The sequence below is a fragment of the Ambystoma mexicanum genome, chromosome 5p, assembly GCF_040938575.1.
Source record: "Ambystoma mexicanum isolate Mex_15411 chromosome 5p, UKY_AmexF1_1, whole genome shotgun sequence".
NCBI classification, from domain to species: Eukaryota; Metazoa; Chordata; class Amphibia; order Caudata; family Ambystomatidae; genus Ambystoma; species Ambystoma mexicanum.
In genome coordinates this window covers 295,830,079-295,844,450 of record NC_090930.1, presented here as the reverse complement: position 1 = coordinate 295,844,450, position 14,372 = coordinate 295,830,079, and the positions used below count along the sequence as shown (strand labels likewise).

The 14,372-nt window shown below is 44.0% G+C and overlaps 1 protein-coding gene across 4 annotated transcripts in view; it reads right to left on the bottom strand.

Annotated features, from left to right (window-relative positions):
- Window positions 1–14,372, bottom strand: part of NRK (Nik related kinase) — a 1,461,188-nt gene that overhangs the window by 92,285 nt on the left and 1,354,531 nt on the right. For all 4 annotated transcript variants that reach the window (XM_069612728.1, XM_069612727.1, XM_069612725.1 and 1 more), the window contains one exon: window positions 1,858–1,997. In XM_069612728.1, the coding sequence (XP_069468829.1) occupies window positions 1,858–1,997 (140 nt within the window). The remainder of the gene's footprint in view (window positions 1–1,857; window positions 1,998–14,372) is intronic.

The following is a 14,372-nucleotide window of genomic DNA, read 5'->3' as shown; positions in this document are numbered from 1 at the left end:
CCTCCCTGCTGGTCTGCCCCCCACGTACAGGTGCCAGCAAGGACATTACATACACAATAGCCCTTTGCTTGTCCTGCAGTCAGTCATGTCACGTAGTTGTCAATCTGTGTTCCGTATTTTGAAGAATAGAGAACTTTACCCATGAATTTACAGGCACTGCAGGAGCCACAAGGGTAGTGGCCCACCACTGGCCCGGGATACCATCATTTCCCTTTCTCAGTTTTATTTGAAAACGTGGAGTGTACCAGCTGATCGATAAGGTTTTTTGCCCTTCTGAGGAATGTTTGCAAATCTTGGAACATCAGCTTCAGGCATGTGCAATTGCACAAGAGGCTAGTATGTTTTAACAACCGGTTCAATGCCTCAGCGTGCGGCCAAATGGTGCAAACACAAGTAATGATATCTTTTTTCTCTCTATTTTGGCCAGATAGAATCACCTCCCGTGCCGTGAACAAAGCTTAGAATGGAGAGCGTCCCCCTGGAGTAGGCTTCAGTCCTTCACAGCCCTCCACTGCAGGAGTATAACAGAAGAAACAGTGAAGAAGCCAACCGGTGCCTGCCAGATCAAATGGATCCGAAGGTGTTTCGTCCTGCAGCACTTCCCCAGGGACACAATGGCACAGTTCAAAAGGCAATGTGAACGTGAGCATAGGCACAACAGCACCTCAAACCCTTCAGCGGCAAAAGACAAATGTGCTTACATTTCACAAGTCTTTGTTGTTATCATCACATCTGACTAAACAAGCACAAGCGCATTTAGAGTGAACAGAGTTAAAGGGCCAAAATCAGGTCCCTCCAAAACATGAAAAGATACTTGTTTCTGCCATCTATATTTCGCGCACTCGTTCAATGAATTGCGCAAGATGCAAAACTGGTGCAAAAAAGGGTCCATTTTGCATCTGGTGCCGCAGTGGTATTAAAAAGGCTTGCATGTATTTTTTTGCAACTGTACAATTCATGTGCATGATGTGGAGTGCCGTACAAATGAGCTCACGGGTTTGCATGTTACTCCGAGCCTCTGTTTTTTACATGGATCCTTAGGTTTTTAGCAGCTGGAATGCAGTTCCTAACTACAATCCCCTTTCCATCCTCCGTTCAGGGACAAGGGGATGGTAAATTCGGCGGAGCCGTCCACAGTTTGCACAGATAATGGGCCTCATTACGACCCAGGCGGTAAGTTACCGCCTGGGCCGTGACTTTACCACCATGGTGTAAACTACGTTTACACCATGGTGGTTGGCGGACTTACCGCCCCATTCCGACCTTGGCGGGGCGGTAAGTCCCCAATCCCCATTTACCCTTCCCCATTCCCATTTTTGCCCCATAGGGCATAATGGGAGTGGGGAAGGCGTTAATTACGCCATCGTAAATTACGGTGGCGTAATTAACTCCATGGTCCCTTAGCGCCATGGATTTTAACACCCGCTAAAATCGGGTGTTAAAACCTCCATGGCGCTAGGGGAACTCGGAATTGGCGGTAAGGGGTCGGCGCAGCTAACGCTGGCGTAAACCCCTTACCGCCAGGGTCGTAATGAGGCCCAATGTTATAATCTTTTGTCTTAATGTGCACGGTTGGACCCGACACACACAGGGAGTGTGGATGCCTGATGCTGAGGGTTGCATATTAGCTAAATGTGGCAGTGTAAAATTGCACAGGACAAAGCCTAGTTTGCACTGTAGTAAGCAGACATAGTTACCATCGTTAATTCATTTCATGTTGGCAAACCATACCCCACCTATTGGTATCAACAGCACAATATAGAATTATTGTACAAGTGGGCAGTAAAAAATAGAACAAACAACTCAGAACTTGCTTGGAACTCTCAGTACAACATGGACATGTATGGAAAGATGTACCTTGTCATTCCTTTCGCATAGGAATTTCAACTTCTGTGCTTTCTTGTGCATGAACACGCCTTCCAAGTTCCCAGTTTCTCCAGAACGCAATTCGATGGCTTTCTCTCCCCAGCCCATAACCTGGTTAGACTGAAGATAGGCTGCAGAGAGAGAATCAAATACCTACAGATTAGTAAGCAATACCAGTTTTCTGTCAACAAAATGAATATCCTTTTTGATTACTTTTACAATATATATATTTATTTTGTATTGCTGTTTGCAGTACTCCTGTGCAATCTGGTCATCACTTCAGAGCACAGGCGCTGGGTCGATAGGGTTAAGGAAAGAGTGAGAGGAAGGGAAGTGTTGGGGTGGAGCAGGCAGGAGCAGTGGCGTCGCCAGGAATCTATTTTAGGAGGGGTACAGAGGGGGCCACAGACAAAAGTAGGCACTTCTGTAGAGAATCTTTTGTGCACACCAACTACCACACCCCACTGCACCTCCCCTTCCACCAGAATGTAGGCACTAAACCATTAAGTCACTAATGACCCATCATTAGCGGTTTTGTGCGCTACATTCTGATTGGAGGGGCTGCTCTTGGCTGCAGGGGGAACTTAACAGCTCTTCATTGTTTTCATTGTTGTGCAGCAGCATTGATTGTGGCCCTGTGTGTGTGCTGTGCGGGGCAGACACAGCACTGTAGGCAGAACAGAGAAAGTAGCCAGGCTGAGGTGGGGGGGATGAGGGGGGACTCAAGATTTCAGAGGAGGGGCCCTACCCCCCATTCCCCCTAGCGATGCCACTGTGCAGGAGGCAGGGCAGTTAAGGAAGGAGATTACATGGGTGCAGATAGGTGCAGAGGGCTCTTTGGATGAGGACGTAGACCAATTCATGTTGGACATGGGATATTAGGGAGTTGCATAGAGTGTGTGTTGGACCACAAATCGGCATCGTTCTGAGACTTTAGCAAAGGTGGCTAGTAGATATCCGGTGGTGATCTAATGGGGCTAGTCAGAAGGTAGCCCTTGACATAGTTCCTGAGGTAGGCAGATCTTTGATCACATCTTGCTGTGTGGGCTAGACAGAGAGGTGTGAACTTCATTTTGGTACAGGATGTTTAGTAAGCAGATCCAGGAAGTGTAAATGAAAGGAAATTGACAATTGAACATGGCATTACAGTATGACACAGGCGGCAGCGACCACGATCAGCATTTATTTTGCATCCTATTGGCATTTTCTTGTTAAGAGTGAAAGAAAACAATGCTGATTGGGCACATTTTTCTCACTAATTTACTTCTCTCTTATCTATACTTTAATGATAAAGTGGTGGGCTACCCTCTATGTTTGCTGCACTTTGCAGTCATACTCGTGTCGTGCTGCACAGTGAGTGATTTGCTTGTTGTGCGTAAGCAACTCGAGTAACCTTACTTCTGCAAACACAACCAGTACTTGAAAGAGTTATGGAGTGGTAAAGGGATGGTCAGATCATAGCAATGTGCAATGACTTTATCCACAGAGCTACTAGATGAGTGGGTGGGATCCTTTACAAATCAGGGCATCCATGTGCTCTTTGGGATTTTCCGTCCCCTTGCACTATGCTATTGACCCCTTGGTGAACCTCTCCATTTAATTATAATGCTTAATACCGAATGCCGAAGAGTTTTATAAGCGCAGACCGGGATTCAAACCTATTTTTCTTTGTGTCGTCCTGCTTCCAAAACGAGCATGTTGCCACTGAGCTATACTACCCATGGACAAGGAATTACTTCAATAGTTTCTATGGGAAGTACTACTTTGAGAGTGCCAAATCTGTCATGAAAGATTTATGTTGATGATGCAAAGATGCTATGCACAGACTGACTATGCTACTCAATGTAGTGCAAGAATTCCCGGCGATATTTCAGCATGGCAGTTCTCCAGCATAGACTATCACCACTTCCTCTCTTCCACATTCTCCATTATAGTGGATGACTTTATATCCTGGTGGGGGCTTCTGATCTAATAAAGTAACTGAATGGTCTGTGAACCAGGCCTACATAAGGTGAAGCACCTTTTACACTCTGGCCGTGTAGTTTGAGGTTGATTGGCCAGCCAACTGGTGTTGAGCAATTCTGCTCTCATAGAAAACAAATTGATCCGTTCTTAATTCCGAATTTATTGTCCTAAGCCTAATCGAATTCCGACTTTGGTCATTGAATATTGGGATTGCAAAATCTGCGTAACATTATTTTTTTTGGTTAAACTTTTCTTACATAGTGTGATAACATTTTATAACACAAAAGAGAAACAGGAGTCTAGGCTACCCCGCCCTTACACATGTGGGTGGGTGAAACAAAACTTTGGTCAAAGGCTGAAGGACATTACTCAACAGTACGCGTGGTCAGAACACGTTAAAGACATTTTATTCAAAAATCAAATGCATCATTGTGGTGTCAAAAACACACATAACCTCCATGGACTGGAGATCTGTACACTGGAAAATATAGGTACATATAGTAATTTGATCGGTACGATTAGCACCTCCATAAGTTTGTCCCCACCACCCACCATGAGCCAATGAACATCCTACCATATTAAAGATGCAGCAAAGCCTGAAAGTCCAGAGCAGTTACCCCTCCTTCTCCATATGGTAATTTCGGCATACTCAATCTAACTCTGGGAGTTGTATTATTTCAGAAGAAGAAACACACATGTTCATTGAGCCTCTAATACACATCTGACGGAATGAGCATTGGTACTCCATGGAATATGTAGGTCAACCTAGGTAACAATTAACCTTTTGACCAAGGAGAGCCTACCCAGTAGTGACTTGAGGAAGAATCCTACAGGTGTCTCCAGATTGGTAAACAACCCGAGAGCATTGCCATTATATACCTCCTCCCATTTTGCACGGACTTGTACATCCAGGTATCAGAAAGGTTTCATGGGGGTAATATCTGTGTCTTCTAATAGATATAACAGTGTTTGTGCCACTTAACTTGACATACTGATTCCATCCCAAACTCTTTCAGTTGTTTCAGCATAAGAGTAAAAATGGAAGACGGATCATGTATGTATAACAGAATGTTGTCTTTGTACAGTGGTATTACATGCAACAGCCCATCAAGATCAAGCCCTTTGCAGCGCATGTTTTGTTTCTTCTTCAGGTGGGCAGCGGCTTCATAATTAAGGCCAACAGAAGCGGCAACAGGGGGTGTTCCTGCTGAATAGCCCTACTAGTCGGCCCCTGTAGGAGATGATATAGTTTGCTTTTATCATGCAAAGATGACAGAAGTGAAGCCATTCAGTCCATTTTGCGTCTTTAGCAACGGTCACAAATGGCCTTAGAAATAGCCAGACTTCAGAGGATGGCTCAAGGATTTTTATTTTGTAAAATTCAAATGATTCAGAATCGTGTTGGAATGTGAAGGAATTATGGCACTCGAATGGCCGTGCCTCGCTCGTCTCCTGTGGGGTTCCCATTTCCCTAGCACAGGCTTCCGTATTGCACAGGCTGGCAATTAGAGATTGGTAAAAACCGATCATCTATAATTCTGAGTAGAGTTGTGGCCTTAAGCCTTTTCTATTTTAATCCTTCCGGGATTTCCTGTGGGGACCTAGACTAAACATTCCACAGGATATCGTTCGACAAGATCTGGTGCCTTTTCAAATGCCCATTTCTTCTCACTCAACACTTTTATGCAGTTGCATTACTGTCCCTGATGGTCCCTTCCTCACTGTTTCCCTCTCCTACCTACTCCACTCCCTTATTCTTCTTCCCTCCTCCTTTTCCTCTTTACTCGCTCCTTCTGTGCCTCCGATGGTCACACAAACTCCTAAGAGAACTCCTCTACTCTCTGCTCTCCCCTCCACTATCCGCTCACTTCTACTGTCCACTCTCCTCTCCTCTCTACAGTCCTCCCTCTACTCTCCACTCTCCTCCCCTCTCCTTCCTACTCCCCACTCTCTTCTCTTCTTTCATTTCTTCTATTCTTAACTCTCCTGCACTTTTTTCTCTCGTTTTCATTCACCTCATACACTCTCTCATACAGCCCTCATTCACTAATCTCTTTACTCTCTCTAAACCCTGCTCACACCATCCAACAATCATTGTGTACCGTTACCACTCTCTCACAAAGAAAATCTCACCTGCAACAATCTCCCCCAAAGTCTACTCAATGCACTGCTCCACCATCCTTCCTACACCTGGTCTCTCTGTCGGCCTCCACTCCACCTCAGCTCACCTGAACAACCAACATTCTTGATTTCTATCCTGGGGGATTTCCCCTCAATTCCTGTGGTGGTCGTTCCCACCCCTTCCCATTGGCTCATTTGTTCATCTGTTTCTTGGGGCCAATGTAATCTTGATTTTCCCTTCTGGGTAGTGCCACTGTGGCGGGAATTTTCAAAGTCCCCACTTAGCCCCACCCTCTTTCCTTCATAGCATTCATGTTGCCTCTTCACAATGGGCTTTGGTGACCATGGCGCTGTTGCTGTGGTGTACCGAGTTTCTTTTTACTGTGGCAATGGTTTGTGGGACTATTTCAGATATTTCAGTGCCATTTGCAAAGTCAGCAAGTCTTTCTACCATAGGGTGACGACCTCTATCTGCAGCAATGCTTCTTGGTATGTTGAGTCCTGAAATGAAAGAAGAAGAACTCGGGACAGAAAATGGTACTTTAGCCATTGGGTGATTGTTAGTGATACCGCCCACTTGTAATAAGGAACATTAATTGGGGACAGAGACTGGGAACCTCCCAACTCTAGGGCAGTACTGGCTCTCGTGAAAACTCTGGTAGGCCTCTTACCCGCGGTTTAGAGGGGTCCCTATCCCCCGTAACCTTGCCACATACCTCAAACATAAAAAACTAGTCCCCACAATGGTTGGAGGTAGCCAATGGAAAACGGGTCTCAGCTGCATTAACCCTGGGTAGGAGACGCTAACCCAGAAAGATTTGTATGTGAATGGGATTATGGATGTAGGTTAGAATACTAAAATGAGCCTGCGTTGCAGGCGCATTACCACTGAACAGCAAAAGATGAACTAAATTGAGTTTTGCATGCATCGAGTTGTGCATGTGGGCAAGGATTGAAGCGGGCGAGTTGAATTAGCCTCTCCCCCATTTCGGGGTGTCAGACATGAATGGTGTATATTGCTCCTGGCATCGACCCCTCCCCACCATTGTACCGCCAAAGTGACAGACGCCAGTCACTGAGGCAGCCCTACAGACCATAACCGGATGACGTCACTGAAACAATGAACCTGCAGGCGATGGGACAACGGAATGATCTATAATCATGAAAGAGACAAATGATGTCATGGCTGAGGCCAGCACACGTTGGTGCAATAGAACACGAAGCACATATCTATCCAAACACGAAGATAAGCAAACACTAGGTCAAATTGCACTTATCAACAAAGAACATGCTTGCACCCACTGGGGTAGAAAACACATATCCTTTTTTCAATGCTGAAGCACAAGGTACAAATAACACACAGAAAGCTTGCTCTATGCAGAAAGCAACTGGAATGAGTGGCCATGTAAATCAAGATGGAGGACGAATGGGAGAAATCAAGAAAGCCTCAAACATTGCATAGAGACTCTGTCTTACTGAGCCAGCAAAAAGAGCCAAGCCCGGAACAGCTCAAACTGCAAGTGCATAGTTTGCCAAGGTTATTAGGGGAAGGCAGGATTGATCCAGCATTGGAAAAGTACGGACAATAAGCAAATCCCAGATGAGAGACATAACTCAATCTGAACAAACAAAAGAACAAATGTTGCAGAAAGATCAGGTTCTCATCAGCTCACACCTGGCACAGAGAAGAACGTAGCACAAACAAGTCTCCAGAGGCCAAGGGAGGTAATAACAGCATTGGTAAAAACAGCTAAAATCCTCACAAATTACTGAGCAGGATAATCCAAAATACGGTCTCCGCACATGTTATTCGCGCAGCTGGCAGAAAATGCCAATTCATTAGAGCCCGACATGGGGCGACAGGGACCTTCATTTCCATCTTTTTTGTTTGGACGAAAGATGCAATACAGTATGACGTTGAAGGCTGAGATGTCCTGACTCACAGCCTGGGGAGTCAGAGAGTGGTAGCCTTGTTGGCAGAGGCAGCGCTCTGGGGCCATTCTCACCACCCCCTATTGTGCTCATGTGCTGGTAACCTTCCAAGGCACCAAGGCTCAGAAAGCTTACACTGAACATTCCCTGCCCACCTTTAATGCTTGCTCACACTTTGTTGCAGTAGACACTCACAACACACTAGAATTACATGGGTTCACTTGCAGCATTATGGAGGTGGTGTCGGGTGGAGCCACCAGATGTGATCTGACCAATTAGACTCCCAACACCATATGTGATCTATACTTACCCAAGCTATTCACCCAATCTTGTCCCACCTAAGGGTTTTGTGCTGAGACAAATCACTCATGATGTCACAACCACTCAAAATGGCTTGCCAAATTCCTCCGTGTGATTTGCATGGAGATGTTTGCCTAATGCTCATGTGGACCCTGTTTTATATGGATTTTGTTCAATAAAACAGTAGTTTGCTACATTTTTGGTCTCCTCTGTTTTTTGGGTCTGGCCTACCTCTGTTTATTGTCTGGCTCTCTTCAGGATGGTGACATCAGATTTAGGCCATGGGAAGGATTACATGTTAGGTAGAATGTGGTGGGCAAACTAACAATCTTGCTGATTTTAAAGCATGTCTGTGGTCAAACAAATTATATGACAAAAGAAGGTGTGGACAACCCCGGTGTGTTTATTGCTAATGCCTGTTTATAAGCCTTCGGCAGTGTTCACGGCGAATTTAAATCTTGAAGGAGAGAAAACCTGTGAAATTAGAAGCATTTTCATGGGGCAGAGGGCAGCCTGAATCGCATTGAAACACAGTAGCGGTGAAATGCAAAATTGGGAGCTGTGACCAGGGAAGAAAGCTTGATAGAAATATATCTTTGCCTTCCAATAATTATTTATTTATTTATTTATTTATTTATTTATTTATTTTCGCATTTTTATGATGAACGCACATGCTTGATAATTCATTTAGTGTTGCATTAGTGGCGAAGAAGCGGAACAATACAAGAAGTGCCATGTGAGAGAGAGAGCAGGGGAGAGGATCTACGGATCAAGTGCTGGGAAAGACTGCCCGGAGGGTATTGGAGACGCTTAAGAGGAGGAGAAATTAGGGACGTTTTTTTTATTAGTCTTCATTCAGGAATTGGGGTTCGTCTTTACATCAGTAGTGAATGAATAGGAGTGGGAGATGGTTGGGCAATGTCAGTACTTATATGTAGGAAGGCCTGTTCCTAAGAACGTTTCTGCTGAATGTCAGCGACAGGCAGGTGAGTATGCAGAATACTCACCATGGTCCCAGCGATATAACATAACACCAACAACGGGAAGTCACATTGCAAAGTCAATTTCATTAAATATATTTCAATTTCATGGTCAAAGGATCATATGTTACATCAGACACAGTGAACATTCTTTTTAAAGAACGTACCCCTAATAAAAACATTTTTTGAGTCTGCTAAACCAAAATTTGGAATAAAGGCATGCAAAAGGGGCTGATATTTGCCATCCAATAAGTGTCCTTGAAATCCTTGTTTATCTGAACAAATATTTTGTAAAATGCAGAAAATAAAGAATAACAAAAATGAAAGCCCTGTACTTCTCCCTGTCCCTGAAACTAAAGGCATTGCTGAGTTCTTTTTACATTGAATTCCCTCATAATTGTAAATGTTGCAATATCATTTTGACACTGTTGTGAGATAGTCTTATTCGGTTTGGCTCAAAGCAAGCAATGCTATTCTCCCATGCTGAATGATGAATTCCATTTTGCTATCACTTTCCCCTTTTGTCGTTCTGCATAGTGCTATGCTTCTGTTCAAAGAGATGCCCCATAGTAAATAGGAACCGCCTGTTCAATCTACTGTGATTTTAAGAGTGGTTTTTTTGTTCATTGTTTCCAACGAGGCAGATTAATTTTGGTAACCCATAAAACATAGCGCATAATACATAAAAGTGAGTTTGTGTGTGTTATCCGTCCAATTATTTTGATTATGTATGTTATTGTGTTAAGAAGGGTATGTCAAGGTAGCATCTGAACTCATTTGCAGGGAGCAAAATCTGAACTCAGAGAGCTCCAGAAACAGACAGAAACATTGGGATACAAAACTCATATTTATTCTGTGTGTCTAAACTGGCAACCTGTCATTAACTGTATACTTTCGGCAATTGTTCAGAATTAGAAAAGTATCTTTATGTTTGACATGCTATTACTTTGAGGCAAAAAAACTTGCCAGGTCCTCATGGACAAACCCCAAGACTATATGGGAATCAATCCCAGCCAGGATTTGTGCAAGTAACAAATTATCTGCATTAAACATCAATGGGTGGGGGAGGGGTGATGAGATCCACCATCAAGCGGATACTTGACTGGTTTAGGTAATAATATTACTAGCTCCTCTTGCACAGTTTTGGGGAGAAAGCTTTTGAGGAGCAAGGAGGTCACTGCAACATTCTATAGGGTGGCCATTTCCACCCAGTGTCTCTCCCCTACACATATTCTCCACCGCCCATGTAATTTCCTCATCAGATAATAGTTCTGCCACGTTCTGTATGTCAGAGACATAACCTGGAAATGCAATTACTTGCTGAGAATACAGCTGCATAAAGAAATTCAGAAAGACATTGCTGATACTTTGCTGATCGTGGATAACATGGCCATCAGCATCTTGTAAAGCAGTGAAGAGGGATGGGGAAGATTACCCCCTCCTGCCCCTCCTATAAGATGTATACATGTATCTGTCCTGTAACTATAGGACTGTACTATAACTAAAGGACTGTACGATCGTGTTCTTCATGTATTCGAGTTTGTGTTTGTGCGGATGACACGTGTGCTTCATGTCTAACGCTCCTAGGTTGTGGTGTCTCTGACAACATCAGCAACATGGCTTCTTGGTGCTTTAATCAATACTGTCAATTGAGGTTTCTTTAGTTGCAGCCTGAGGTTCTTTGTCCACTCTGTGGAAGAATTGTACCAATCAGTGGGGCACTGGAAATTGGTCCGAAATAGTAGGGGCAATCACGGTATCTCCTAGCCCTCTTTGGTGTCATGTTTCTTATAGGATACAATGGGCCCGTTATTAACGGGCCCGTTGTTAGCACCCTCCCCATTCACATTCAGCCCTATGGGGGCTCAAATGGGAATGGGGATGGGTTCCTTGAATGAGGAATTACCGGGCCCTCCAAGGTCGGAATGGCCCCGTAATCCCTCATTCAAGGAACCCAGACCAGGAATCCGGTACCCATCGTTAGCATCCTCCCCATTCCCATTGAGCCCTATAGGGGCTCAAATGGGAATGGGGATGGGGATGTACCGGGTCCGGGTTCCTGGAATGGGGAAATACCAGGCACTCCAAGGTCGGAATGGCCCGGTATTTCCCCATTCCAGGAATTCGGACCCGCTATCCGGTATGGGGGTAGCCATGCCACTAAAAGCGGCATGGCTACCTCCTTCCTCGTAATGAGGCCCATAGAGTCTTAAAAAAGATTCTCTGTTGAACTGGGAGCTAGTGATCAGTCTTCCGTTGGGGGGAAACAGGTGAGAATTGTCCAAGTTGGATCGGTCCTAGAAACACTTGTCTACAGGCACGTTATAAATGCCAAATCACATCATTTCATTGCTAGATACAGCCTAAGTTCTTTACCTGGTGGACGGAAGATGTCAGAAGTTCAAAGAGCAAGGGGCAGGGGGCAGGGGGGAAGCTTGGCTGGGTTGCTCAAGATGTTTTTGGGACCAAATAAGATGACCTCTGTCTTGGAGTGATTGAGTTGCAGTTTTTTACTTCTGTGGTGCAGTCCAAAATACATTGGGAGGAGACACCTTCGTTTTTTACATTCAGATAAATATGCCTATCGCCCGCATATGAATGATAATGTAAACCAAACTTTGTGAAGATCTGCATGAGTGCTTGAATGGAAATATTAAACAGTAATGGGGATAAGAAGAGCCCTGAGAGACCACACATACCACTGGCACTGAACTAGAATAGTATGATACAACCCTGATGCTTTGCATTATTCGAGATAGAAATTATTCAAACCACTTTAGGGAGTTCACAGATACATGAGTAACCTTGATGAGTCTAGATAGTACAATTTCAAAGTCGATAATGCTGAAAAGGTCCAGCATAACTTACATGGTAAGATGACCCTGATTGGCAGCTTTCAAGGTGTCATCCCGCAGAAAACAAGGGCTGTCTCTGTTCCATGCTTTGGCCTGAAGCCATATTATAAAGAATCTAAAGGCTGGTGGACTTTCAGAAATTTTTGCAGCTGAGCTGTGAATGCCTTCTCAATAACTGTTGCTGGCCAGTGAATGCCTGCAATAGAACGGTAATTCAGTAATATATTGTCGTCTAGAGAAGCTATTTTTAACAGGGGTGTAAGAGTGGAGGCTTTCAGCTCTTAAGGAACAGATCCTTGGGTAAAGGAAGAGTTGATAAAGCAAACAATAAAGATGCCTCAGGCACCGGCCTGGCGCAGAGTAAAATAAGGAGGGAAGTGGTTAAGATTATTGCTGCTAGGTTTTAATGCAATTATATATCTGGGACAACAAACCAACTTTGAAGGTGTACAAAACAGCCTACTTGATGGACTCCTAACAATATTATAACAAATAAAAGGCTGCTTTAATATGTACCCAACCAGGGATTGCAAACAATTAATTTATTGAAACATAATTAAAATGTATTTGTAAAATAATAAAATAATATACATGACAAGACATATGTTCTAACAATACATGACACATAACATAATTCCATTGAAGAAGTGTCCAAACTTGTTATTCACAAAACCAAAACAAAAGAGAAAATGCAAAGTCGTAACATCAAACCAAATGCTCATGTATACAGCATGTTTCTGTCACACATTGCTTGACTGCCTGACATTCTTCAGGGGTAATATAATATACACATTTCTCTTGTATAAATTCCACTTCAATGGCAAATTACTTTTCTGTAAGTCCTCATATAAATGGAACAATAATCTTCATATAGTGCGTGGCCACACCAAACAAAAAGTCTCTCCATTCACCAAACTACAAAAAACAAAACTAAGTCACAATAATTAACCCCTAGGTCACGTGTCAAAATCACTAACAGACTTTCAAAGCGTATTGCAATGCACACCTTCAAGAAATACAAACATACCTGCATCTATTGTCAGTCAGGAAGTTTGGCCGTCATAAAAATATGGCACACACAATAAATGTGTATTATTTAAACAGGATCACTTTCCGTCTTGGACAGCCATAAGCTTAATAATTACAATACACAAGAGGAGCAAAAACCACTCCTAAATAATGACAAGCCACAAAACATCCAATCCCTCTCTGATTTGGCAGGGTAGGCTATAGAGCCCCCGTGAATTAGACCTATCTAGGCTGCCACTAGAGATGGTGGGAGAGTGCCTTTGGTCCCGGGGGGGGGGGGGGGGCATGCAGGCTTTCTGCTGAGAGGCTGTTGGGGCAACGATTTTGGATAGCACACTTGGGAGCACACTTGGGACAGTGCATACCAGCGGCGAGCTGCAGCCACACCAAATAGCAGTGATAGGAGTGTGCATTTAGTTGTGCGTTGGGAGGTCGGAGGGATTTTGAGGACCTGCTATTCTGTAGTATTTTCAAAGGGGTCCAACAATAAGAACCTGGAAGGTTGAGTGCGGGGGAAGCAGTGAGCACATTTGACCCATTAGCTCTCTGAGACTTGTTAAGAAAAGCCACAGGCAGAAGTGACTCACAGGGTTGTGTAAGAGGTAGTCCTGGAGATGACCACGAGCAATAATAGCCTTTGAACCTCCAGACTTCAATAAAGCACTATTATTGGAAAATACAAGTTGAAGTTCTGCCACTTTGTGCTCACGAAGCAGAGTAAGCGGTTTTGTGGGCTAGATTAGCATTCTAATTTCACTATTTCTGGGAAACAAGCTGTAGAATGCCTAGAAAGCTTTGTGCAAAAACAAACTGCTATAATTTGAGATATAAACCTCCATACAGTAATAACCAGGGCCTGATTACTAAGAATATGGCAAGAAGTACTGTTGAAGCACCCGCTGCAGGGATAAATGAACTGGCCACTAGCTTGCCCAATAGTAGGGCGTCAGTGGGAAAAGGAAAACGGGTGGAGAAAATGACTGGCTTCTTTCCACCCGTGGAAAATAGAGTAGAACAAAACAGCATATCAGGTACGGGAGACAAGTGGTGGGAGAGGTTGGCTCATCCACACCCAAAAACAAAATGGAGGAAGAGAATACCTCTGCCTCGCTGCCACCAATAGACAATAACTCCTTACTAAAGTTATGCTATTCGCTGCAAGAGGTCATTGGCTCAGAAATAGCAGTATATGCAAAAGCGACAGTGCCTCACATTAGTTTGGTTGGAACAGCTCAGGCAAATAATTGTAAAGGCTCGAAAATCTTAGTGGAAGCATCTCCGAGACTCTCAACATCTTCTCATTTTTATGTGGAAAATTCAATCA